The following is a 25,691-nucleotide window of genomic DNA, read 5'->3' on the forward strand; positions in this document are numbered from 1 at the left end:
ACTAACATCATTTGCACAGCTATAAATGTACCGATTGCCTCGGTGATTTGTTTTGCCCTGTTCAAATCTGTAGGAATTGCCTGTCTGAATGCTGCGGGGATAGTCACATGTAGTGTGCGTGTTTCCAGTTTTCGTCTAATTCCAGTTACTGATTCCGTGATGTCAGTGTGAATGAGTTGACATGCTCAAATATTACCGCTAAAATAACTTACTGTCATAGCAAAAGTCATTGTTTTTTTCCACCACTCTCTTGCCACCACCCTCATAACTTACAGGGAAACCAAATTGCTCCCAAACGCCAGACCCGCTGTTGGTTATAGACCTTTTTCTTAGAACACAAAATTACCCATTATGCTTTGCGTGTATGCGCAAGGAGAATGCTAAGAACTTCCGGTAGGCAGCTGATGCAAATAATCAGTCACATTTGGACAGCTTTAAAACGATAGTTTTAATCTGTTTTACCTGCTTTTATCATCTTTGAACTAATACTGTTGTAGATCAGCGCCACCTCCTGGACTGATCATTTAAAAAATGTGATCTAATGGGATGGAAAACAACTGCTTTGAGGCATTTTCCCCTCGTTGTCAGACGGCATCTTCTGCTGTTTAAATGAAGCCTCGTCATCGCTAAAGTCAACAGTTTCTCTTTATTTCAAATATATAACTAACACAAACAAATGTAATTTTACCAAAATGTTTGACACACACACGTAGCCTAGTGTACTGTCCCACTAACACACTGATTTAATAACTGTGACAAAGAGAAAATAAAGTGACATTTTGAATTGACAGAAAAACACAAACCGTGGTAAATACAACACACTAAATGAAACATTAACAGCTCGTGATTAGAATCAACAGCAAATCAGCCAGCAGAGTATCCGTAACGCACTTTTATTGCTAATTTTTCTAAATTGCATGACTTGCATAACATTAACGTTAGGTTTCATGTCAGTAATCTGGTTTGCTCTACAATGCAGTGAAGTATTGCGTGTGTTTGTGTGTGTGTGTGTTTGTGTGTGTGTGTGTGTGTGTGTGTGTGTATGTGTGTGTGTGTGTGTGTGTGTGTCTTGAATAGCTGCTGAGCTAAAAGCTGACAGGCAGGGGAAACACACACACACACACACTGTATTTCTAACGGCAGACACATGAACTAGGAGAACAATTTTCTCTCGTGCTTGAACCACTTCTGACAGATTATAACGGTGTTAACATACACTTTTCAAAGTTGTGTGTCACAAAAACACTCCGTAATCCACGCAAAACGCTATTGAAAACCATTTTTGGAGCGCAAATTACCAGTTGTAAACGCTGTAAACGGAAGTTCTAAACATTCTACCTGAAGACGCTGGTTGCTATGGCACCCTCTATGTAGCTGCCAAGAAAAAGGTCTATAGGAGGATTACATTAACGTTACTAGCCATTTTGCGAGCTAGTACAGCGTGTGCCTGACTGGAGTAATGTTTGGAGGTGGGCGGGGAAGGCAGCATGTTGCCTGTCACGTCATTTGGGACATCTGAATCGTTCGGTTTGTAATGCGTACCGAACAGAAAGTCTCGTACTGAACGAATACGAATTCAATACGAATACGCGTATCGTTACACCCTTAATATATATATATATATATATATATATATATATATATATATATATATATATATATATATATATATATATATATATATATTTGTAAGGTAAAAAACAAATAATGGGACCCTTGGATTTGCTATAGGATCAGGATGGATTCTTAATCTAGCCCATCCACACTCCAAACATGAGTTGGTTTTTCAACTCAAAATCTGGGTTAAGGCTGTTGGGAGCATTTTTATTTTAAAAATTACAAAACTAGCATAAATCTGTAAAATGTTCAAAGACAAATGAAGAACTAATACTAAAGCACAAATTGATCATGGAACAAGCATGTTCACTTACACACACTCAAACACATTGCAGGTGAATAGGGTATTTTTCATTTGGAATTTGTATTGTTTTTTGTTGGTTTTATTTATTCTATACCCAAAATATCAGTCAGTATCAAGAAACCTTTTATATTGAATAGACACAGCAAATGGATAAAAAAGGCAAAATATCCACAAAATCACAGCGTAAAAGCAAAAGTGATATATAGTTTATCTTATAAAAATTAATACTTCCTCATGTGATTTCACTGTAAAAGTTTTTTTGTCAGGTGTGATTTTCCAATTAAGGGTTAAAGTGATAGTTCACCCAACAATGAAACTTAACTCACTATTTACTCACTTTTGCTTCAAACCTGTTTGAGTTTCTTTTTTTTTTCTTTTGAACACAAATTAAGTTATTTTAAAGAGTTAACTTGTTAACAAAGGTTCGGCAGCGGAAAAGTCTCCTTAACGAATCACCTACTCCCTAAAACTTATTTAGGGCAGACCAGCTCTCTAGAGAAAGCAAGAATATTTTCTTTAAACTTTATTTAGTGACTACTGAACCCACATACACACCAGATAACACTTACAGCAACAGCAAACCAGCCATGTCGCACTACCTATGATGTCACTCAGTGCGCCGCTTTACCGCAGCTTCCAACCCTACACTCCAGACAGTGCCAGCTCTCCACAGCTGAAGCAACGCTTTTCAACGAATTCATCCCATATCATCATTCTACCCTTCATTTCCTTGTTCACAAATAAAACATCCCCATTCATATTCATCCTTTCATCCAGCCATCCATTTTCAACACTTTCTTCAGCCATACACCGTTATATGGCTCTTGTTGTCTCTTATAGTCACTACTACAGACATTACTCAGCCCGACCATTCTTTATTTCCTAAACCTCTTTATTATTTCTCAACTGGTCTATTCTTACAACCCCCCCCCCCCAACCTTCCCCAGTAGTGGACTCCAGCAGTCGACTCCAGTGGACACATATTCTGCCTCACAGCCATATTCTGCCTCCATTCACCCCCCCCCCCCAACCCCCACCCCCTTTTAGACACTTCTCAGCCCACCTAGTCTGTTTGCCTGTCTGTCCTCCTGTCGGTCCACCTTTCAATTCGTCTGTCCATCTGTCTGTCTGTCTGCCTGTCTGTCCATCAGTCTGTTCATCTGTCTGTCTGCCTGTCTGTCCTTTTGTCTGTCTGTCTGGCACTATCTCTCTCTCTCTCTACAGCATACTTCTCAGCCCACTAAGGCTTCCTCTATTTATCTACCACGCTCTATTTTTTTCTCTCCAGCATACTCCTCAGCCCACAAGGCTCCATTCATCTCTCCCTCCACCATATTCCCCAGCCCAATAAGGCTCCATCCATCCCTCCATGCATCCATCCATCCATCCACTCAGCCATCCCTCTCTCTCTCTAACACACTTCTCGGCCCATTAAAGGTATCTCTCCCTATCAATTCAATTCAATAATTGATTTATTAGCATGACAAATGTTACAAATGGTGAATGCCCAGTGTAGGGTGACGTGTAATGCGAATGTTTGTTATTTAGCACATCTATCTTAAATGTCCGTGTTCACTCTCTGTATAGTCCGTGGGTGGAAGTCAGATCTGGGTAGACTAGTAGACTATCTCTCTCTCTCTCTCTCTCTCCCGCCCTGCACACCTCCCAGCCCATCACGGCTCTCACTCATTTATATACCTCTCAGCCCATCACAGTTCTCTTTCTCTCCCGTACACCTACCACCCCATCATGGCTCTTTCTCACATACACCTACCAGCCCATCGTGGCTCTCTCTCACATACACCTCCCAGCCCATAATGGCAATCTCTTTCATACACCTCTCAGCCCATCACAGCTCTCTTTCAAAATAAATTTAAATTAAAAATTTTTTATCCGATAGAATTTAAATTTACCCAATGTTCCCAATTAAATTTTAGATTGTTTGATAACATGATTTTTTTTTTTTGATGTTTTATATTGATTTCATTTTATTTTATCACTGTCCCTCATACACCTTTCAGCCTCTCATGGCTCTCTCTCTCTTGTACCCATCTCTGATCTCGTGTCTTGCACACATCTCAGCCCATCACGGCTTTTTCTCTCACCCGTACTCATCTCCTCCCATCACAACTCTCCCTCTCCCGCACACCTCTCAGCCATCACGGCTCTCTCCCACATACACCTCTTAGCCTACCACAGATTTGGAAAAGAAGAGGGCTAAAGTAACTTGGTGTCTATCTAGGAAATGAGAATTTTATCAGGAAAAATTGGGAAGGGTTATACGAAAAAGTAAAAGGTAGGTTAGAAAAGTGGAAATGGTTACTTCCTCAAATGTCCTATAGAGGGCGTGTGCTTGTTATTAATAATCTTGTGGCATCTTCATTATGGCATAAAATTGCTTGTGTGGATTCTCAGAATGAAGTCCTCATAAACATTCGAAGAGAACTGGTGAACTTTTTTGGGGACAATTATCATTGGACTCCTCAAAGCCTTCTCTTTCTGCCTAAGGAGGAAGGAGGTCAAGGACTAGTAAATCTTACAAGTAGAAAAGCCACCTTCCGTCTTCAGTTTGTACAAAAAGTTTTAACGGGACCTATTTTGGTCGTGTGGAGACCTCTGGCATTAAGCATTTTGAGGGAAGTAGGTAACATGGAAATGGACTTAACATTGTTTTTAATGGACTATAAATGTTTGAATTTTACTGGTATCCCTGCTTTTTATCAAAGTTTGTTTAAAGTGTGGGCAATGTTTAAACATAGATGGATGGAACCAGCAACTTCTCTTTATTGGTTGTTGGAAGAGCCACTTATTTTTGGAGCTCGGTTTAATGCTTCTGAAGATGGTTTTCTTGGGTTAACAAATTTATTATATTCTAAAAGAAGTTAAAAGATATAATAAATGAAGCAGGCTATGATTTGCAAAGATACAAACAAGTTGCTGACCTTTTAAGAGTACGATCGTTACGATTTGTAAAGAAGTATCTTGATAAATTGAATATGGTTTTAACAGTTGAAGAAAAGACACTTTTAGAAGAATATGGGGCAAAGACTTTAATCCCTGACAGTAAATATCTTTTCCCAGATATTGAACTTTTACCTACTGTTGATGAGTCTTGTTACACTAACCCTCTGTTTAATTTGGGAACTAATATGTATATTGATTTTTGCACGGTACAGGGAAAAAATTTGTATAAATGCATTGAAAAAATCATTCATCAAAAAAATGTAAATTTAAAAACTGATACAGTATGGAGAAAGAAGTTAAAGATTAATAATGAAAATAAGCCTGCTTGGAGAGCAATTTACAAACCACCATTAACAAAAAAGATTGGTGACTTACAATGGCGAATCTTGCATGGAGCCATTGCAGTGAATGCCTTTGTATCTATTTTAAACCCCAATGTAAGTGATAAGTGTACCTTCTGTTTAGAACGAGAGACTGTATTTCAATGTTTTATGGACTGTAATTGACTTGATCCTCTTTTTGAATTGTTAAAAGGTGTTTTTATTGATTATTTTAATATTTCTTTTACTGAGCAAGATTTTATTCTTGGGTTTTTGTATAGTCAGAAACAAAAGTTAAAATGTCATGTTATTAATTTCATTGTACGACAAGCTAAATATGCCATCTACATTACTCGAAGAAATAAGATAGAAGAGAAGTCAGGACAAGATGTTGTTTTTGTTTTTAAAAACATGGTTAAAGCAAGAATACTTATTGATTTTAATTTCCATAGATTGATGCGAACAATTGAGGTTTTTAAAATTCAGTGGTGTTGTAATTCCTTATGTTCAGTTGATGATGATGATGAAAAAATTGTATTCATAAGGGAGTTGATGTAAACTATGATCATCACTCTCTTTCTTGTAAAGTGATGTTAATAATTAAGAATAATTGTTTTTTTATTAAAAGATTGTAAAAATCTAAAAAAATCTCTCTGTCTCTCTCTCTCTCTCTCTCTCTCTCGGTGCATGCTGGGAGTGTTTGGGGTGCGTGTGGGGGTGATAACGGGGAGAGTTTGACTGAATTGGTGTTCTTTTTCACGCCTAAACTTTTCATTTCTCTCTTGTTTTCAAATCACATGTATAAAAACATTCGATTTTTTTTTTGTTTGTTTGTTTTGTTTTTGTGAGATTTGAGGCGGCGATAGGATGGCGTCTATCCCCGAAGGGATAACGCCACCTGTGTCGCTTTGCCATGGAGTAAGGTGCGTGCCAGCGCAGAAAGTTACTGTTGAGGATGTGCTGGTAGCGATCGGGGAAAAAGTTGGATATGAAAACAGTACTTTGGCATCGCAAATGAATAAAGCTGTTGTGGTGTTCGTCGAGAAAGAGGAGCTAGTAAATTGTTTCATAAGCGATGGAATTGTGGTAAGTGGCAATTTACTTATTATTTCACCGCTTGTTACTCCAACGACTAAAGTTACGGTGTCTAATGTGCCTCCGTTTATTCGAAATGAGGAAATTGAGAAAGCTCTGTTAAGATATGCAAAACTGGCTAGTGAGATAAAGATGATTCCGTTGGGATGTAAAAACGCTGCTCTGAAACATGTGATGTCTTTTAGATGACAGGTGTTTATGTTCTTGAATGAACCAGAGTTAGACATCATTTAGAGTCATGCATGAAGGGAAAGCCTTTGTTATTTACGCGAATACTGGAAGCATGAAGTACTTTGAGTGCAGGGATATTGGACACAAAAGGTATTTGTGCCCACATAAAGCCCAGATTGATGTTTTAGAAGTGAGGCCTAGTATCTCTACTGCTGGAGAAAGTGGTAGTTCTACATCTGAGGTTGTGCAAACTCAAGTTGCACCTCAGATAATGAGTACTGGTAATGTTGAGATTACTGAAAGTCGGATTGATAAAGTGGTTGAATCTGGTGAAAATCTAATGTTTCCGAACTAGAAAAAAATGATGGAGATGATGGAACTTTGGTTAGTGTTGAAAAGGCTTCTGATGAGGTTTGTGAAATGGCCAATATGGTTTAAATATGCACAGATACTGGTATGGAGATGGGAGATGATGATTCATTTTCTGATATATCCGAAATTGGATCACAGTGTGGAAATTTAGATGATGTATACACGCTGCAGGACATAAATGATTTTCTGTACGAAACGTTTGGTAGAGTTTTTGAAATCAATGATTTCTTTTCTAATATTGACAAATCATCCGTCAGTAAAATTGTGGCAAAAACATGTTAGTTATGATGCTTTAAGCAAACAGAAAAGATTTAGGTTAAGGAAATTGTTAACAAGGTTGAGAAAAGAAAAAGCAAATGTCTCCAAAAAGAAAACAAGATCAAATGTTTAATGCATGCAAGGTAAATGGGACCTTTTGCCTTTTCTTTCTTCTGTTCTCCATCTTTTTTCTATTTTCTATGGAGCTGTTGAGGGTGGGCTCTTTAAATATAAATGGGGGCAGAGATAGAAATAAATTGGCAATGGTATCAGAGTTATTTAAAGTTAATCAAATAAATATAGCCTTCCTACAAGAAACTCATACTACTACAGATAACAAATTAGAGTGGAATGGATGGTGGAAGGGGAAAAGTGTTTTAAGTCATGGAACAAATACAAGTGTTGGTATAGCAATTCTTTTTTCTAAAGATATGAATGTTAAAATTCTGGTCGTAGACGAGATTGTGAAGGGAAGAATATTGTTTTTAAAGATTGAATATGAAGGGTTTGTGTTTAATTTAATAAATGTTTATGCACCTAATAATGGGCCAGAGCATGTAAAACAATTTTTAAAGCTAAAGAATGCCATTCAGAAAATTGATGACAATGTTTGTACTACTATTGGAGGTGACTGAAATTGCACTATTGATTTTATCATTGATAGAAATGGAGAAGAACCTCACCATAAATCAGCTGTTGTTTTATTAAATATTTAAAAAAGGTTTGAATTAATAGATATTTGGAGAAGAAGAAATGCAGGTATTAAACAGTATACATGGCTTAAAGTGTCTAATAATAGGGTCAGTGGAGCTAGGTTAGATTGTTTTTATATAGGTAAAGAATGGAATAATAAAATTACAGATGTCTCTATTTTACCTGTTGGATTTTCAGACCATCATTTGATATTGTTTGGTTTAACCATGAAAAGAAAATTCAAAACCAAATTATTTTTGGCATTTTAATGCCAAGTTGCTAAATGATATTTTGTTTTGTGAGAAGTTTAAAGATTTTTGGAATGATTGGAGGCTAAAAAAGGGTTCGTTTAGAAACTTGCATATGTGGTGGGAGGTTGGTAAGGTAAATCTTCGAATATTTTGTCAAAATTACAGTTCACTTTCTACTTCTAAGACAAAGGTAGCAATACAAAAACTTCAAAGAGATATACAAGCCCTGGAGAATACTCTTGTCAACAGTAATGATGGAAGTGTACAAAATGAACATTTGAATAAAAAGAAAGAACTTGGATTATTACTTCAGGAGCAAGTGAAAGGAGCTTTAATAAGAGTGAGGATTTGTTCGATTAAGGACATGGATGCACCTACTTCATACTTTTTTAATCTTGAAAAGAAAAGTGTTCAACAAAAGCAAATGTTTCATCTTCGCCGTCCTGATGGAGTCATAACTTCTGATCCAGAAAAAAATAAGAAGCACACAATTAAGTTTTACACAGATTTGTATGGAACTGAGATTTGTGATCATGAATGTGCCTTAAACTTGCTGAGCGATCTACCAAAATTGTCAAATGAACAGAAAAAATCCTTGAATAATCCAATATCATTTCAAGAGTTTACAGAAGCAATGAGTCAGTTATCAAATAGTCGTTCTCCAGGAATCGATGGATTGTTTTATAAGACATTTTGGAACTTATTAGGAAGTGACTTGTATGTAGTTTTATTAGAAAGCATAAAGAACAAGCTACTTCCTACTAACTGCAGACAAGCAGTCCTTACATTATTACCTAAGAAAGGGGAATTATGTCTTTTAAAGAACTGGAGACCCGTTTCATTATAGTGTATGGACTATAAAATACTCTCGAAATGTTTAGCAAATAGGCTGAAATATGTTTTAGATAGTTTGATTCAAAAGGATCAGACATATTGTATTCCAAACAGGTCAATAATAGATAGTGTTTTTCTTTTAAGAGATATAGTTGATTTTAATCAATTTAATAATGTTGATCTGGGGGTGCTTTCATTAGATCAAGAGAAAGCTTTTGATAGGGTTAATCATACATATCTTTTTGAAGTTTTAAAAAGCTTTGGAATTGGAAGTGATTTTATATCATATATGAAGTTATTATATTCTGACGTTTTTGTGATTGTGAAAGCCGGTGAAGGATTGAGTGCACCTATACCTGTATTAAAAGGTATTAGGCAAGGTTGTCCACTTTCTGGACAATTATACAGTCTTGTTATTGAACCTTTATTGTGTAGGTTAAGAAGAGATTTAAGTGGAATTCATTGTAACGATGCTATGAATGGCATTTTAATATCAGCTAATATAAAAAGCCAATATAAAAAGCCAATATAAAAAAAACTGGGAAGGAATGTTGGAAAAGGTGGCTGCCCGTTTGTCCAAGTGAAAATCGTTACTACTTCTAATGTCAAACAGAGGACGAGTCCTGGTCATAAATAATTTAGCCACCTCATTTTTATGGCATAGACTCATTGTAATGGAACCACCTGAAGATTTGATTTGCAAAATACAGAGAACATTTGTGGAGTTTTTTTGGAGCGGAGAACACTGGATACATGCAGCAGCTCTCTACCTTCCTGTGTGCGAGGGAGGCCAAGGATTGGTGGATGTTCAGAGTAAGATCTGTGCTTTCAGGATCCAAGCAGCACAGAGATTTCTGTACTAAAAGAACTTGGCCTGGATTAAAACTGCTAAAGTGATTTTACAAAAAACAGGTGGTCTTAAATTGGATAGACATTTGTTTTTAATGGAACTAAAGAACATAAACCTGTCTGGGATTGCACCTTTTTACCGCTCAATGCATTACTGGAGAACTGTTTTAAGAGTGGAAAGAGATGTGGATGAACCTGGGAGATGGATTGAAGAAGAGCCATTGTTTTTTAATCCAGTGATTCAGACAAGACTTTTATCATCTATGAGTGTGCGTGGATGTTTACAAAAACATGGTATTGTAAAGCTTGGGCAATTGTTGAAAAAGAACCACTAGGAATCAGCAGAAGCCATGAAAGACGCTTGACTAAAAAGCTAATAGAAGAAATTGTTAATACATTACCAAGCAGTTATAAAAGAAGCATTGGTCATGGGACTTTATCAGAAGCGAGGAATGAAGTGGATTTTGCAAAAATACCAGTTGCTGCAGTAGGTAGTGAAAGACAAGATGAGGAATCAGCTGGCTCAATCCTATCATTTGAAAGTCCACGTTTGGATTTGTTTGAAGGCATATCAAAAAAAGCCATATACAATGTAAGAATTAAAGTGTTACATCAGAAGTCTCTTAGAGAACAGAAGATATCGAAGTGGACAGATTAGTTAAAACAAGACTTTCTGGTGAGAGATAGATGGAGAACATTTTATAAACCACCTTTGGAGAAATGAACTGCAGACCTTCAATGGAGAATAGTACACAGGGCAATAGCAACGGAAAAACATGTTGCACACCTGAACCCAGATGTAAGGGGAGAATGTAGGTTTTGTGGGGAAGAAGAAAACTTGGAGCATTTGTTTTTAAAATGCAAAAGGTTGGAAGGTCTCTTTGAGGTTCTTAAAAAATTGTTTCATGATTTAGGTGAGGTTTTCTCAAATGAAATTTTCATAGGTGGTGTAAAATATAATTATTCAGAAAGAAGAACAAAATGTCTGTTGAATTATTTGACAGCAAAAATGGCAATGTGGATGACAAGGAAAAACCAATGGTCTACGTTTCTGTAACCTTAATGCTGAAGTGATGTTCATGAAATTGGTAGCTAATAGACTTAAAATTGAATTTGCATATTACAAACTTGTAAATAATGAAATGGTTTTCAGCGAATTGTGGTGTGTTAAAGATGTTTTGTGTACTGTTTATGAGGAATTTTTGGTTTTGAAATTGTAAATTATATGCTTATCATGTGTTTTTTTTAATGTAAGGAATGTCTTTTTTTTCAATTGAATTAAAGGTTTTGTTAAACCTCTCTCTCTCTCTCTCTCTCTCCCTCTCTCTCTCTCTCTCTGTCTCACATACACTTTCCAGCCCATCAGGGCTCTCTCTCTCTCTCTCTCGCTCATGTAGCACCCACTCTTCAGCCACTGGGCACCCGCTCTCGCTCACCTTGCAATGACCTCCTAGTCCGTCAGCGCTCTCTTTTTCCCTCTCTTTTCCTCCCTCATTCCCAGCCCACACTCTCTTGCACATTCCCCAACCGACAATACCTCTCCGTATCCTAATACCCACAGACTTCATGGTTATTTCAGAGGACACCGTTTCATTTCAAACAACCCAAGAGGTCGCTTCTCCCTACTCACAGCCAGACACCTTCTCACTAGCACTCTACGAAGTGTAACCATAACCATAGTCACCATCCTTGGGGATTTGAACCCTCTGAAAATAAAACCATCCACTATACAACACAGCGGCCACATCGGGCTCCAGGAAATGAGGGAGCCGATGCAGTAGCCAAGGAAGCTTTGAAGCAAGCAGTGAATGGATGCCTAATTCCTCCTTTCATAGGTCTGATCTTCCATCCATGGTTGTGTTCTAAATAAGTGGAAGAGGAGCAGGATAAATAAAAGAATAACAAGTCATCATAGTTTGTTTAACTTTTTATGATGCCACTACCAACAGTCCTCCACCTATTACACTCTTATCTATATTAACCAGAATAAACTACTTGACAGCTTACTACAATGACAAGGTTCCTGTTTAACACACACTTAACAACATCGCATCCACAGATTGTCTCTAGAAAGACTATCCACTACATTTTTACCGCATCTATACCTCAATCTCTGCTGAGCGACAAGGATCCCAGACTAACTATAAAAGATCTGGGTCTCATATTAGACAGCAATTTAACTTTTAAAAATCATATATCCCATGCCACAAAAACTGCTTTCTTTCATCTGAGAAATATTGCTAAGTTATGAAGTATGATATCCATATCAAATGCAGAAAAGCTAGTCCATGCTTCTATGACTTCTAGGCTGGACTACTGTAATGCACTGTTTGCTGGCTGCCCAGCATCCTCTATTAACAAACTTTAATTAGTACAAAATGCAGCTGCCAGAGTTCTTACCAGGTCTAGAAAATTTGATTACATCACCCCAATTTTATCCTCCTTACACTGGCTGCCTGTTAAGTTTCGTATTGAATTTAAAATATTGCTTCTTACTTATAAAGCTTTAAATAATCTAGATCCTGTTTATCTAACCAACCTTCTGTCTCGCTACAATCCAACTCGCTCTTTAAGATCTCAAAACTCAGGGCTTCTGGTAGTACCTAGAATAGCAAAGTCGAGTAAAGGAGGTCGAGCCTTCTCATTTATAGCTTCTAAACTCTGGAATAGCCTTCCTGATAACGTCCGAGGCTCAGACACACTCTCCCAATTCAAAACTAGATTAAAGACCTATCTGTTTAGTAAAGCATACACTCAGTGCACCACTTAGCGGACTTCCACACAGGTTTCTGCACCATGTTTATATAAACTATGAACAGCAGCTACGCTAATTATTCTCTTTATTCTCCATTTCCACCTGGGGATACTCAGACTATGCAGAGTCACTGATTCGACCCATGACCAACGACGAGATGATCCCAATGTTTCCATATCCTGGACCAGGCCGTATTCTGAGCAGCTACTGTGGTGGTCATGGAGGAGTGGATAACATGAGACTGTGACGCTCCAGGGACAGACGAGTTTTCGCTGAGGCCAGTTTCCAGCCTCCGCCGCTGAGACTGCAGCTCTGCAGAAGACGTTTGGCCAGCGGAGAAATTAAAATGGTCGTGCCCAACTGAGTCTGGTTTTTCTCAAGGTTTTTTTCTTCACTTTTGTCAATTAGTGAAGTTTTTTCCCTCTCCGCTGTCGCCACTAGCTTGCATGGTTCGGGATCTGTAGAGCTGCGCATCGTTGGATTTGCTCATCAGTGTTTGGACTCTCAGTAGTGATTTTAAACCACACTGAACTGAGCTAAACTGAACTGAACTTAAACACTAAAAACTGAACTACACTGTTCCAATTTACTATGACCTTTTATGTGAAGCTGCTTTGACACAATCTACATTGTAAAAGCGCAATACAAATAAAGGTGAATTGAATTTAATTGAATTCAAGTAGCGCTTGATCCAGGTTGGGTTTCTTTAGCAGTGGAGTTACCCTAGCCTGCTTAAATGAAGTGGGGAATAAACCAGAGTCAAGAGATGTGTTAAGTATGTGAGTCAGTATTGGTATGACTGGAGGAGAAATGGCTTGCAAGAGATGAGAGGGAATGGGATCAAGCGGACAGGTGGTTGCATGGATAGATAGCATGAGTTTGGACACCTCAGACTCAGAGAGCTGAGAAAAAGAGGTGAGTGTGTGTGGTGTTGGTGGTGTATCTTGCGTGTTTGTTGTAGGTGCAGCAAATTGAGCACAAATTTTTGCAGTTTTGGTGCAAAAGAATGTAGCAAAGTCATCAGTAGTGAGTGTGGAGGATGCAGGTGGAGGAGGATAGAGGAGGGAGGAAAATGTTTTAAAAAGTAAGCGAGGATTGGTGGCACTTTATTTTCTGAAGGAAGTAAAATAATTGATTGGAACAACAAAGCCTCATTTGGATGATGGTTGGTCTTTCCAGCCAGCTTTTGAAAAGACGATCAAGCCCATTTGGGGATCCAGTGGCACAGTTGGGTGAGTGAGAATTAGCGTGGCTGGTAGTGTCGGCGCTCGACGGGGTACTTGGTGAGACCCAGGCCCCAGCCCGCCAAGCCCTGCCCGACGGGAGACCCCTTTTCCGGGATGTCCCGCGCATGGAGGTGCCTGTCCGGGGCTGATTGTCTCTGACCTGCCATCTGGAATTCGGGGAAGGCGAAGAATTGTGGACTTAGGTTTTGGCGGCTTTGCGTTTGAACGAACCAGGGGTTCAAGGGCCAGGCTGGCTTACTCAGGAACAGTGCCCCGACCCCGGGCGAGCTGGTGGGCGCCCGTGGGCATGGGGAAACCCAGCCAAGGGGCTGAGACATTGCAGGTTTACCCAGGAACAGTGCCCCGACCCCGGGCGAGCTGGTGGGCGCCCGTGGGCATGGGGAAACCCAGCCAAGGGGCTGAGACATTGCAGGTTTACCCAGGAACAGTGCCCCGACCCCGGGCGAGCTGGAGGGCGCCCGTGGGCATGGGGAAACCCAGCCAAGGGGCTGAGACATTGCAGGTTTACCCAGGAACAGTGCCCCGACCCCGGGCGAGCTGGAGGGCGCCCGTGGGCATGGGGAAACCCAGCCAAGGGGCTGAGACATTGCAGGTTTACCCAGGAACAGTGCCCCGACCCCGGGCGAGCTGGTGGGCGCCCGTGGGCATGGGGAAACCCAGCCAAGGGGCTGAGACATTGCAGGTTTACCCAGGAACAGTGCCCCGACCCCGGGCGAGCTGGAGGGCGCCCGTGGGCATGGGGAAACCCAGCCAAGGGGCTGAGACATTGCAGGTTTACCCAGGAACAGTGCCCTGACCCCGGGCGAGCTGGTGGGCGCCCGTGGGCATGGGGAAACCCAGCCAAGGGGCTGAGACATTGCAGGTTTACCCAGGAACAGTGCCCCGACCCCGGGCGAGCTGGAGGGCGCCCGTGGGCATGGGGAAACCCAGCCAAGGGGCTGAGACATTGCAGGTTTACCCAGGAACAGTGCCCCGACCCCGGGCGAGCTGGTGGGCGCCCGTGGGCATGGGGAAACCCAGCCAAGGGGCTGAGACATTGCAGGTTTACCCAGGAACAGTGCCCCGACCCCGGGCGAGCTGGTGGGCGCCCGTGGGCATGGGGAAACCCAGCCAAGGGGCTGAGACATTGCAGGTTTACCCAGGAACAGTGCCCCAACCCCGGGCGAGCTGGTGGGCGCCCGTGGGCATGGGGAAACCCAGCCAAGGGGCTGAGACATTGCAGGTTTACCCAGGAACAGTGCCCCGACCCCGGGCGAGCTGGAGGGCGCCCGTGGGCATGGGGAAACCCAGCCAAGGGGCTGAGACATTGCAGGTTTACCCAGGAACAGTGCCCCGACCCCGGGCGAGCTGGTGGGCGCCCGTGGGCATGGGGAAACCCAGCCAAGGGGCTGAGACATTGCAGGTTTACCCAGGAACAGTGCCCCGACCCCGGGCGAGCTGGAGGGCGCCCGTGGGCATGGGGAAACCCAGCCAAGGGGCTGAGACATTGCAGGTTTACCCAGGAACAGTGCCCCGACCCCGGGCGAGCTGGTGGGCGCCCGTGGGCATGGGGAAACCCAGCCAAGGGGCTGAGACATTGCAGGTTTACCCAGGAACAGTGCCCCGACCCCGGGCGAGCTGGTGGGCGCCCGTGGGCATGGGGAAACCCAGCCAAGGGGCTGAGACATTGCAGGTTTACCCAGGAACAGTGCCCCAACCCCGGGCGAGCTGGTGGGCGCCCGTGGGCATGGGGAAACCCAGCCAAGGGGCTGAGACATTGCAGGTTTACCCAGGAACAGTGCCCCGACCCCGGGCGAGCTGGAGGGTGCCCGTGGGCATGGGGAAACCCAGCCAAGGGGCTGAGACATTGCAGGTTTACCCAGGAACAGTGCCCCGACCCCGGGCGAGCACTGTTGGCTCTGGTGCGGCGAGGGGGGTTCCAGGGGCACCAGTGACACAGTTGATTGAGCGAGAATTCGCGTGGCTAGTGTCAACGCTCACCGGAGTACTTGGTGAGACCCAGGCCCCATCCCGCCAAGCCATGCCCGACGGGAGACCCCTTTTCCGGGATGTCACGCGCCTGGAGGTGCCTGTCCGGGGCTGATTGTCTCTGACCTGCCATCTGGAATTCGGGGAAGGCGTAGAAATGTGCTTAGGTTTTGGCGGCTTTGCGTTTGAACGACCCAGGGGGGTCAATGGCTTGGCTGGCTGCCCACAAAAGTGTCCCGATCCCGGCCAGCGCCATTGTCATTGGGGGCATGGGGGTCCCGCCCCAACCAAGCGGTTCAGACATTGAAGTCAGGCCCAAAGACAGTGCCCCGATCCCAGCCAGCGCCACTGGCATTGGGGGGTGGGGGTCCCGCCCCAACCAAGCGGTTCAGACATTGAAGTCAGGCCCAAAGATAGTGCCCCGATCTAGGCCAGCGCCGTTGGCCTTGGGGGGGTGGGGGTCCCGCCCCAAACAAGCCGTTCAGACATTAAAGGCTTGCCCCGAGATAGTGCCCCGATCCCGGCCAGCGCCGCTGGCATCGGGGGGGGTGGGGGTCCCGCCCCAACCAAGCGGTTCAGACATTGAAGTCAGGCCCAAAGATAGTGCCCCGATCTAGGCCAGCGCCGTTGGCCTTGGGGGGGTGGGGGTCCCGCCCCAAACAAGCGGTTCAGACATTAAAGGCTTGCCCCGAGATAGTGCCCCGATCCCGGCCAGCGCCGCTGGCATTGGGGGGTGGGGGTCCCGCCTCAACCAAGCGGTTCAGTCATTGAAGTCTTGCCCAAAGACAATGCCCCGAACCCGGCCAGCGCTGTTGGCCTTGGCCTTGGCCTTGGCCTTGGCCTTGGCCTTGACCGGAGCGAACGTCCGACACTGGAGGAAGGCAAACACAAAACTCCCATATTGAACGGCCCTGGAACTACGTGCCGCTGGTGCACCCCAGCCGCCTCAACAAATTGAGCACTGCGCCGGGTGGCGGTAGTGGGAAAGGCTGGTGCACCTGAGCTATCTCTGTACCACAGTACGGGCGAGGTGGTGGAGAGGGTGGTTCCCCACATCCAGATGGTTCACCAATGGTACATCTGCGTAGCGAGTGCCACTAGCTAAGTCAATGTTCGTAGCTTAAGTGTGGGATGCCCGGGGTCTGCTGGTGAGCAGGTGTCAAACTAGAAGACCCTTTGGGCCCGGTGCTTGCCCCGGAAAGGGTGCGGGCCCTGGGGGACAGGGGGTGGGAGTGGTGGCCCTGGGTGTCAGGGGCTCCAGCCCCTCTAACGTGGGCGCCTGCCCCCGGACAGGGTATGGGGCCGTGGGGGAAAGGGGCTGTCAGTGGTGGCCTTGGGAGTCAGGGGCTCCAGCCCCTCTGACGTGGGCCCCTGTCCCCGGAAAGGGTGTGGGCCCTGGGGAAAGGGGCTGTCAGTGGTGGCCTTGGGAGTCAGGGGCTCCAACCCCTCTAACGTGGGTCCCTGTCCCCGGAAAGGGTGTGGGCCCTGGGGGAAAGGGGCTGTCAGTGGTGGCCTTGGGAGTCAGGGGCTCCAGCCCCTCTAACGTGGGCGCCTGCCCCCGGACAGGGTATGGGGCCCTGGGGGAAAGGGGCTGTCAGTGGTGGCCTTGGGAGTCAGGGGCTCCAGCCCCTCTGACGTGGGCCCCTGTCCCCGGAAAGGGTGTGGGCCCTGGGGGAAAGGGGCTGTCAGTGGTGGCCTTGGGAGTCAGGGGCTCCAGCCCCTCTGACGTGGGCCCCTGTCCCCGGAAAGGGTGTGGGCCCTGGGGGAAAGGGGGTGTCAGTGGTGGTCTTGGGAGTCAGGGGTCCAGCCCCTCTGACGTGGGCCCCTGCCCCCGGAAAGGGTGTGGGCCCTGGGGGAAAGGGGCTGTCAGTGGTGGCCTTGGGAGTCAGGGGCTCCAGCCCCTCTAACTTGGGCCCTTGCCCCCGGACAGGGTGTGGGCCCTGGGGTAAAGGGGGTGGCAGTGGTGGCCTTGGGAGTCAGGGGCTCCAGCCCCTCTAATGTGGGTCCTTGCCCCCGGACAGGGTGTGGGCCCTTGCCCCCGGACAGGGTGTGAGCCCTGGGGGAAAGGGGGTGGCCTTGGGAGTCAGGGGCTCCAGCCCCTCTAACGTGGGCCCCTGCCCCCGGACAGGGTGCGGGCCCTGGTGGGAAAGGGGGTGTCAGTGGTGGCCTTGGGAGTCAGGGGCTCCAGCCCCTCTAACTTGGGCCCTTGCCCCCGGACAGGGTGTGGGCCCTGGGGTAAAGGGGGTGGCAGTGGTGGCCTTGGGAGTCAGGGGCTCCAGCCCCTCTAATGTGGGCCCTTGCCCCCGGACAGGGTGTGGGCCCTTGCCCCCGGACAGGGTGTGAGCCCTGGGGGAAAGGGGGTGGCCTTGGGAGTCAGGGGCTCCAGCCCCTCTAACTTCGGCCCTTGCCCCCGGACAGGGTGTGGGCCCTGGGGTAAAGGGGGTGGCAGTGGTGGCCTTGGGAGTCAGGGGCTCCAGCCCCTCTAATGTGGGCCCTTGCCCCCGGACAGGGTGTGAGCCCTGGGGGAAAGGGGGTGGCCTTGGGAGTCAGGGGCTCCAGCCCCTCTAACGTGGGCCCCTGCCCCCGGACAGGGTGCGGGCCCTGGTGGGAAAGGGGGTGTCAGTGGTGGCCTTGGGAGTCAGGGGCTCCAGCCCCTCTAATGTGGGCCCCTGCCCCCGGACAGGGTGTGGGCCCTGGGGGAAAGGGGGTGGGCCTTGGGAGTCAGGGGCTCCAGCCCCTCTAACGTGGGCGCCTGCCCCCGGACAGGGTGTGGGCCCTGGGGTACAGGGGGTGGGAGCGGTGGCCCTGGGTGTCAGAATCAGCATTTGGGATGATGGTTGGGTCTTTCCAGCAAGCTTTTGAAACCCAAGTCCATTTGGGGCCATGAGGAAGATGGTTGGTCTCGGGAACGGCCGGTGGCAAGGGCTTGGCGACGCTCACCGGGGTACTTTATGAGACCCAGGCCCCAGCCCGCCAAGCCATGCCCGAAGGGAGACCCCTTTTTCGGGACGTCCCGCGCCTGGAGGTGCCTGTCCGGCGCCGATTGTCTCTGACCTCCCATCGAGAATTCGGCGACGGCGAAGAAATGTGGACTTAGGTTCTGACGGTTTTGGCAGCTTTGAGAAAGTTGGACTTAGGTTTTGACCATTTCGCGCCTGCACCAAGCACGCTGATCGATAGGAGCTTGTTTTGACACCCCATGGGTTAGGCCCCTGCCCGGCACACCTGCCCCAACATGGGTGGGTCGGCCTCTATGGGTGTGGTTGGTTCCTCCCTGCCTCGGGCGTGCTGTGAGGGAGGCGTGGGGGGGTGTCCCTCCGCACACAACCCCCCCCTTTCCCGCCTCTATCTGTGGGAGAAAAAAAACTCAAATGGCCCGTCTGGTTTTGACCAAGAGCATGTCCGGCGCTCTGCCCGCCAGCCCGCCCGCCTGACCCCCTGTGCTTTGTCCCCCCCCCTGCTGATTCTCAGTCCGCGCCGCCCTCGCCCTGGACAAGGGCTGGGGGTGGTAGGTGGGCTCGGTAGAGTCTCCAGCGTGGTGTGTCGAGCCCAGGGGCTGTGTGGGGTACGGGCTGGTGCTGGCTCCAGCCCCTGTGTGTGTGCGTGACTAGTGCTGCGTCTCCCGCCCGTCCGCAAGCACGCCCACCCCTTCGGGTTTATCCTTGCCAGCCCTCGGCGGTCTCCCCTGCCCCACCTACCCCCCCCCCCCCCCCTACCCCTCTCCCCCGGAGGTGTGTGGGGGTGGCTGGTGGAGGCGGAGGGTGGCCGCTAGTAGTCTCTGGCGAGGTTGAAACAAGCCGGGGTCAGTGGTGTCTGGGCTTACGGTCTGGCCCCTCCTTTTTGATGGTTGCGGTTCATGATGCGGTGAGCCCCGGAAAAGGTGCGTGTTCGATGGGGTTCTACGACACTGCTTTGAAAGTGGGAAAAAGCCATGTATAAAGCCCCCGCGGCTGGTGCAGTCCAAGCTGCCCAAAACGGTGCGTGTTCGGCGGGGCTCATGCCATCCCTTTGTGGGGGCAGAGAAGGGAACTATAAAAAGCTTTATGCAAAAAGCCCCCTGCGGGCTGGTGCAGTACAAGCTGCCCAAAACGGTGCGTGTTCGGCGGGGCTCATGCCCATCCCTTTGTGTGGGAAAAGGGGAATAAATCAAAAAGCAGCGAAAGTCCCCGCTGCTGGCACGGTGAGGCTGCCTGAAATGGTGCGTTGTTCCTGGGACAAAAATCCACCAAAAGTCGTAACAACTGCTTCCATACAAGTTGGATCAAAGGGATCTCGTAGCTATCGGTCCTTCCCCTTTAAGAGGGGGAGGGGGTACCAGCGTCGCTGACGCGGAAGCGGACGCTTCGTCCGCCATCTTTTAAACCGCTCCACGCGGCATGTGGGTCTCTCTCCCTCCAGCCTTGGTCTTGGACGGTCATGGCCGAATGTGCGCTCTGCTTCAACGTCTACAGCCGCCTCTCGCCGCACCTGTCTGCGATTCACAAGGTGTCGAACGCGGACGAGAAGAAGCTTTTGCTGACGCTCGCCGCTGGACGCGTGGACATGCGGAAGACGGCGTGCCCGGTGCCCGGCTGCCGGAGGACGCTGGCCCGCCTAGACAGACACCTGAAGCAGCACACCGAGCTCTCCGTCTCGGCCAGGAAGGAGGCTATGAGCCGAGCGACGCGTCGGAAAGTGGCTCGAGAGTTGAGGTGGTTGCGGTGCACTCAACCGACGGTACCCGTGGTGTCTCGGCTGGCGTCGTCCTCCGAGGAGGAACGGGAACCAGACGGCCCGGAAGCCGAGCGTCCCTGCGCCGACCCCCGCTGCAGGTTCGCAACGGAGCGCATACAGGCCCAGCTCTCAGAGCTCCGCAAGCAGGTGGACAAGGTGAGGTCCGCCCAGCTCCAATTCGCCCGCCGCTATCGAGAGTTGAGGAGGGGGGAAGAGGGGAGGAAGAGCAGGCGGGCAAGGTCGTGTCCTGCCCCGCCGGCACCATCCCCCGACCCCACCCCCGGGCGAGGGCCGGCCCCCGGGCGAGAGGCGGCCTGAGGTCTCCGGGCGGCCTCCGGACCTGTGGAAGCCTACGATCCAACAAAGTACCCGTACCCGGACCACGCCCGCGCCTTGAGTTGAGTATGGTTATGGCACTTCTCTGTTGGGCTGGTGGTGGGTGTATGTCGTCTAGGCTGACTTTTGACCTTCGCCCCCGTTCTGCAGACTTGCTTTTGGCAGAGTTCGAGGGTTTCCAATTGGGGAGCGAGCCCACCGCCCGTCTGCGGAATAACGTGGCCTCCAAACTGGCGAGGGTCAAGGCCTTCCTAGGCTTCATGGCGACAGGCCACGCGGACCCAGAAACCTTGTCCTTCCTCAACCAACCGGCGCGCATCCGAGCCTGGTCTGCCCTGCTAGGCCAAACGGGCATGGCCGAGCCCACGAGGCAGCACTACCTGAAGAACGTGGCGCAGTTCCTGGATTATCTCTCCGAAACCCCGCCGGCCTCCTGCCGCCTCTCCAGTACCACCCTGGTGCTGGTTCGCAGGGAGCTTCGAGCTCTCATTCGCGGCATACGCCGCCGCGTCGTGGTACACGAGGTTAGGACCAAGCAGGCCAAAGAAGGCAGACTCATCTCCAAAGCCACCCTGCTACGCTGTCATCGGACGGCTGGGAGAAAAATACCTGCCCTTCTAGGTGAGTGTTTGGTCCCCGCCGGTCTGCGTTTCCACCAGTGGCGGTGGAAACGCTGCTCCAGGGCACCAATGGCTCTCGGTCGAACCGAGCCAAGTCAGCGTACCCACCCCTTAACCCCCGAATGGGGGTTAAGGGGTGGGTACGCTGACGTGGCTCGGTTTGACCGAGAGCCGCTGGCGCCCCGGAGCAGACATTATCTTTTTGCCTTGGGGCACCAGCGGCTATCGCTAAGTTTAAACCGTTGGTGGTGTAACATGGTTTGTTGGAAAAGTCTAACGCCTAACTTCCCTCCGTCAGACGGCCTCGAGTCCAGCCCAGACACCAGGCAGCAGTGGCGCTTCTACGGCTACCTGACCGGCTACCTGACCTGCATCACGGGCCATCGCTGTGGGGTCTTCCAGAACCTGACCATCCAGGAGGTCCAAGAGGCTTCCAGAAGCCCGGACGAGTCCGCCTATGTCATAAACGTGAGTGGAACGTTGCATGTGGGGGCCACCAGGGGTAGGGCTCACTCATCTTCTCTGTTTTTCCCAGATCACCACGCATAAGACAAACCGAGCCTTCGGCGCGGCTCAGCTGTCTCTCAACAAGGAAGAATACAGCTGGTTCAGGAGGTTCTTGCAGCTGCGGGCTAGCCTCCCCGGGGGGAGCCAGGCCTCCTATTTTTTTTTTACTTCCAGACCCAGTCCCTGTCGAACCCTGAACAAATATTTTCAATCTGCATGGACCAGCATGGGGCTTCCCGGCAAGCCCACCTTCACTGACGTCCGAACTGCCATCGCGACCCACGTGAGTATCTATGCCAGTGCCCCCCCGCTGACCCCCATGACCGCCAGCGGCTATGACCACAAAAAGTCTCTGTCTGTCTCTGACACAGGCAAAGAATTCACATTCTTCCGAGGATCGCAGGAAGGTGGCCCAATTCATGTGCCACGATACCTCAACCTCAGACAAGTTCTACGCGCTTCACCTAGGCCCTCTCCAAGCACGTGAGCACCGCAGACTCTTCGAGAGGGCCTTGGTGGAGGAGGAGGAGGAGGAGGAGGAGGAGGAGGCAGCGGGCAGAGAACGCCACTCAAGGAAGGGGCGCCAGAGGGCAGAGAGTCCCGGGTCACCCATGGTAAATCAGTTCCTTTTTGGCATGGACCTCAACAGAGGGACGTGTGGTGTTAGGTAACTGGCCTTTTCTCTTTTTCAGGAGGGAACTAGCAGGAGGACGCTGCCATGGCCGCCTTCGAAGGGGAAACGCCCCCTCGAAGCAACAGAAGACTCTGAATCTTCCTAAATAAAAATTGAACAATAAAGGTCATATGGTGTTCAGTGTCTTTATCTGTGATTGATAAAAAATAGCTTCGAATGGGACAAATGATCCCTATCTCCTCTGTTAGAAGTGTCGCGTGGGATGCCCGCGTCCAGGTTCAGCCTTTGCTAAGTCCCAATTGGGACAAATGATCCCTGTCTCCTCTGGTAAAAGTGTCGCGTGGGACACCCGCGTCCAGGTTCAGCCTTGGTTGAAAGCCCATCGGGACAAATGATCCCTTTTTAAACACAAAGTGGTGCCAGGCTGGACGAGACTGTCCAGGTCTGCGCCGGCGTTGAATGGCCATATGGCCCATGGTCCAACTCTGAGTATTTGCAGGTGTCTCCCGGGACGGCTCGGTCCTTTGGGCTGCATAAAGAGGTCGGATGAGGGCTGCCCAAAAGCGGGGGTTAACTTCTGTGAGGAAGTATGTCTGCTTTGCAGAAGTAACCTCAGCCAAGAAAGAGGACAGAAGAGTTTGGTATGCTATGAGCTATTTAGGATTTTTAGATTTTTGCCAAATTCTCTCTGCAGCCCAAAGTTTTAAGAGATGCTCATGGAGGACATCAGAGAGCCAGGGTGCAGCAGGACTGGCACGGGCTGGCCTGGATGTAAGAAGACATAGTCTGTCTAGACATGATGCTAGTGTGGAGCAAAGTGTATCAGTGGCACTGTTCGTATCAAGTGCAAAGAGTTTGCAAGATGGAGGAAGAGAGTCTGAAACAATGGTGGATAGTCTATTGGGTGGGAGAGAGCATAGGTTTCTGCGAACGGCAACTAGAGTTGGAGTGTGTGGCGGCTCAGGACTAATGTGGATGTTGATAGACATTCCACAGAAGGAAATGATTCAATGTTTGTAGTGGAGTTACTAGTGTTTGATCAGCGAAGCAATGTCGAGTGTAAATACGGTCTAGCTGATTACCTGATTTGTGAGTAGCAGAAGTAGGTGATCTTTTGAGGTCAAAAGAGGCAAGCAGAGTCTGGAAGTCAGCAGCTTGAGGTCTTTCAATGTGAATGTTGAAGTCACCTAGCACCAACAAGGGAGTGTCATAATCAGAAAAAGATGAGAGAAGAACATCCAGTTCATCTAAGAAGTGACCTAATGTACCCGGTGGGCGGTAGATGACAACCACATTAATGTAGGAGGGGTGGATAATGGTGACTGCATGGAATTCAAAGGAAATCAGTAGTCCAGTCTTTGCTCGGTGGAGTCGCGCAGGTAGAGTCGATGGTCTTTACACTTGTCGGTCTTTACACAAGGCGGCCTTCACACGAGGCTGCCACGACTGCTGCCGCGGTGAGACTAGCTGCTTATATACACCCCTGAGCGCTTTGCTGATTAAATTTAGCTCAATATATAGTCTTTACCTGGCGTTTGGACACGCCTTGAGAGTAAAAACACCCGAAACTGCGGTGGGGGGCACGAAACAGTCCGCGCTCGACACACAAGCTCTTACAGTAACCAAGGAAACAGTGGGTAAACTTTTCTAGTACCGTACACAGACAGCTGAAAACAAGTTTAAATGTCCTACAACCATACATAACCAGCTGAAACCAAGTCTAAGTGTCCTCTAACCATACACAACAACTGAAAACAAGTCTAAGTGTCCTCTAACCATACACAACAACTGAAAACAAGTCTAAATGTACTTACACGCTGTTGGTCTCGTTGCTAAAGAGCTTCTCCTGCTAACTAAACCTACTGTGCTCAATATATAGTCTTTCCCTGGCATTTGGACACGCCTCGACAGTAAAAACACCTGAAACTGTGGCGGGGGACACGAGATCGTTCGCGCTCGACACACAAGCTCTTACAGTAACTAAGGAAACAGTGGGTAAACTTTTCAAGTACCGTACACAGACAGCTGAAAACAAGTTTAAATGTCCTACAACCATACACAACCAGCTGAAAACAAGTCTAAGTGTCCTCTAACCATACACAACAACTAAAAACAAGTGTAAGTGTCCTCTAACCATACACAACAACTGAAAACAAGTCTAAATGTGCTTCTCCTCTCACATCACTGTTCGCTCCATCACATCCATCGCCCACTCTACCCCTTCTGTAAGTTTAATAGTCTCTTGAATCACAGTAAGGTCATTACTTTTTATTTATTGACTCCCATACCATACACAACCAGCTGAAAACAAGTTTAAGTGTCCTCTAACCATCCACAACAACTAAAAACAAGTCTAAATGTGCTTGTCCTCTCACATCGCTGTTCGCTCCATCACATCCATCGCCCACTTTACCCCTCCTGTAAGTTTAATTGTCTCTTAAAATCACAGTAAGGTCATTACTTTTTATTTATTTGACTCCCAGAGTGCTCCAGTAGTTTTGGGTCACCCGTGGTTAACTAAACACATCCCTCTCATTGATTGGTCAGGGAATTCTGTCTTATCTTGGAGTCTGTCTTGTCTTGCTGTTTGTCTTGGTCCTGCTCTATATCCTGGTTCTGTGTCTCCTGTTTTGCAGATGGAGAGGGTGGATCTCTCCAGAGTCCTGTTGGAATACCATGATCTCCATTAGGATTTCAGCAAGTCCTGAGCCACATCCTTGCCTCTCCACCAGCCATATGATTGTGCTCCCAGGCACATCTCCGCCAATTGGTCAGTTGTATTCCCTTTCCGCTCCAGAGAGAGAGGCCATGGACAGGAATATCTGAGAGTCTACAGAAGCCGACCTCATCTGCCCGTCTTCCTCTCCGGCTGGTGCTGGGTTCTTCTTAATCAAAAAGAAGGATGGTTCCCTGCTCCCTTGTATTGACTACAGAGGCCTTAATGACATTACTGTTGAGAACAGGTATCCTCTGCCCTTAATGTCTTCTGTCTTTGAGCTATTGCAGGGAGCCAAGACTAGACATCCGTAATGCCTGTTACTTGAATCGGATACGTGAGGGGGATGAGTGGAAGACCGCTTTCAACACACCGACGGGGCACTTTGAATACCGAGTTTTACGGTTTGCACTCACCAATGCCCCTGCAGTCCCTGGTGAACAATGTGCTGAGAGACATGGTAAACA

General features: G+C 47.9%; 2 protein-coding genes across 4 annotated transcripts in view; one reads left to right on the forward strand and one right to left on the reverse strand.

Annotated features, from left to right (window-relative positions):
- The window catches only part of gas7a (growth arrest-specific 7a), a 187,504-nt gene that overhangs the window by 72,308 nt on the left and 89,505 nt on the right, over positions 1–25,691 (reverse strand). The gene's annotated exons all lie outside the window — the stretch shown is intronic.
- LOC130221604 (uncharacterized) lies at positions 21,547–22,686 on the forward strand. Its single transcript, XM_056454150.1, has 4 exons — positions 21,547–21,835; positions 21,903–22,157; positions 22,246–22,488; positions 22,567–22,686. The coding sequence occupies exons 1-4, from the start codon at positions 21,623–21,625 to the stop codon at positions 22,651–22,653; spliced, it is 798 nt and encodes a 265-aa protein (XP_056310125.1). The 5' UTR covers positions 21,547–21,622; the 3' UTR covers positions 22,654–22,686.

Source organism: Danio aesculapii, chromosome 3 (genome assembly GCF_903798145.1).
Source record: "Danio aesculapii chromosome 3, fDanAes4.1, whole genome shotgun sequence".
Taxonomy (NCBI): Eukaryota; Metazoa; Chordata; class Actinopteri; order Cypriniformes; family Danionidae; genus Danio; species Danio aesculapii.

Bases quoted from the DNA above. Each gene is read 5' to 3' on its own strand.
- LOC130221604 (XM_056454150.1), top strand. From the start codon at position 21,623: ATGGTTTGTTGGAAAAGTCTAACGCCTAACTTCCCTCCGTCAGACGGC. The intron at 21,836-21,902 runs GTGAGTGGAACG...TGTTTTTCCCAG, and splicing joins AGTCCGCCTATGTCATAAAC to ATCACCACGCATAAGACAAA. The intron at 22,489-22,566 runs GTAAATCAGTTC...TCTCTTTTTCAG, and splicing joins AGAGTCCCGGGTCACCCATG to GAGGGAACTAGCAGGAGGAC.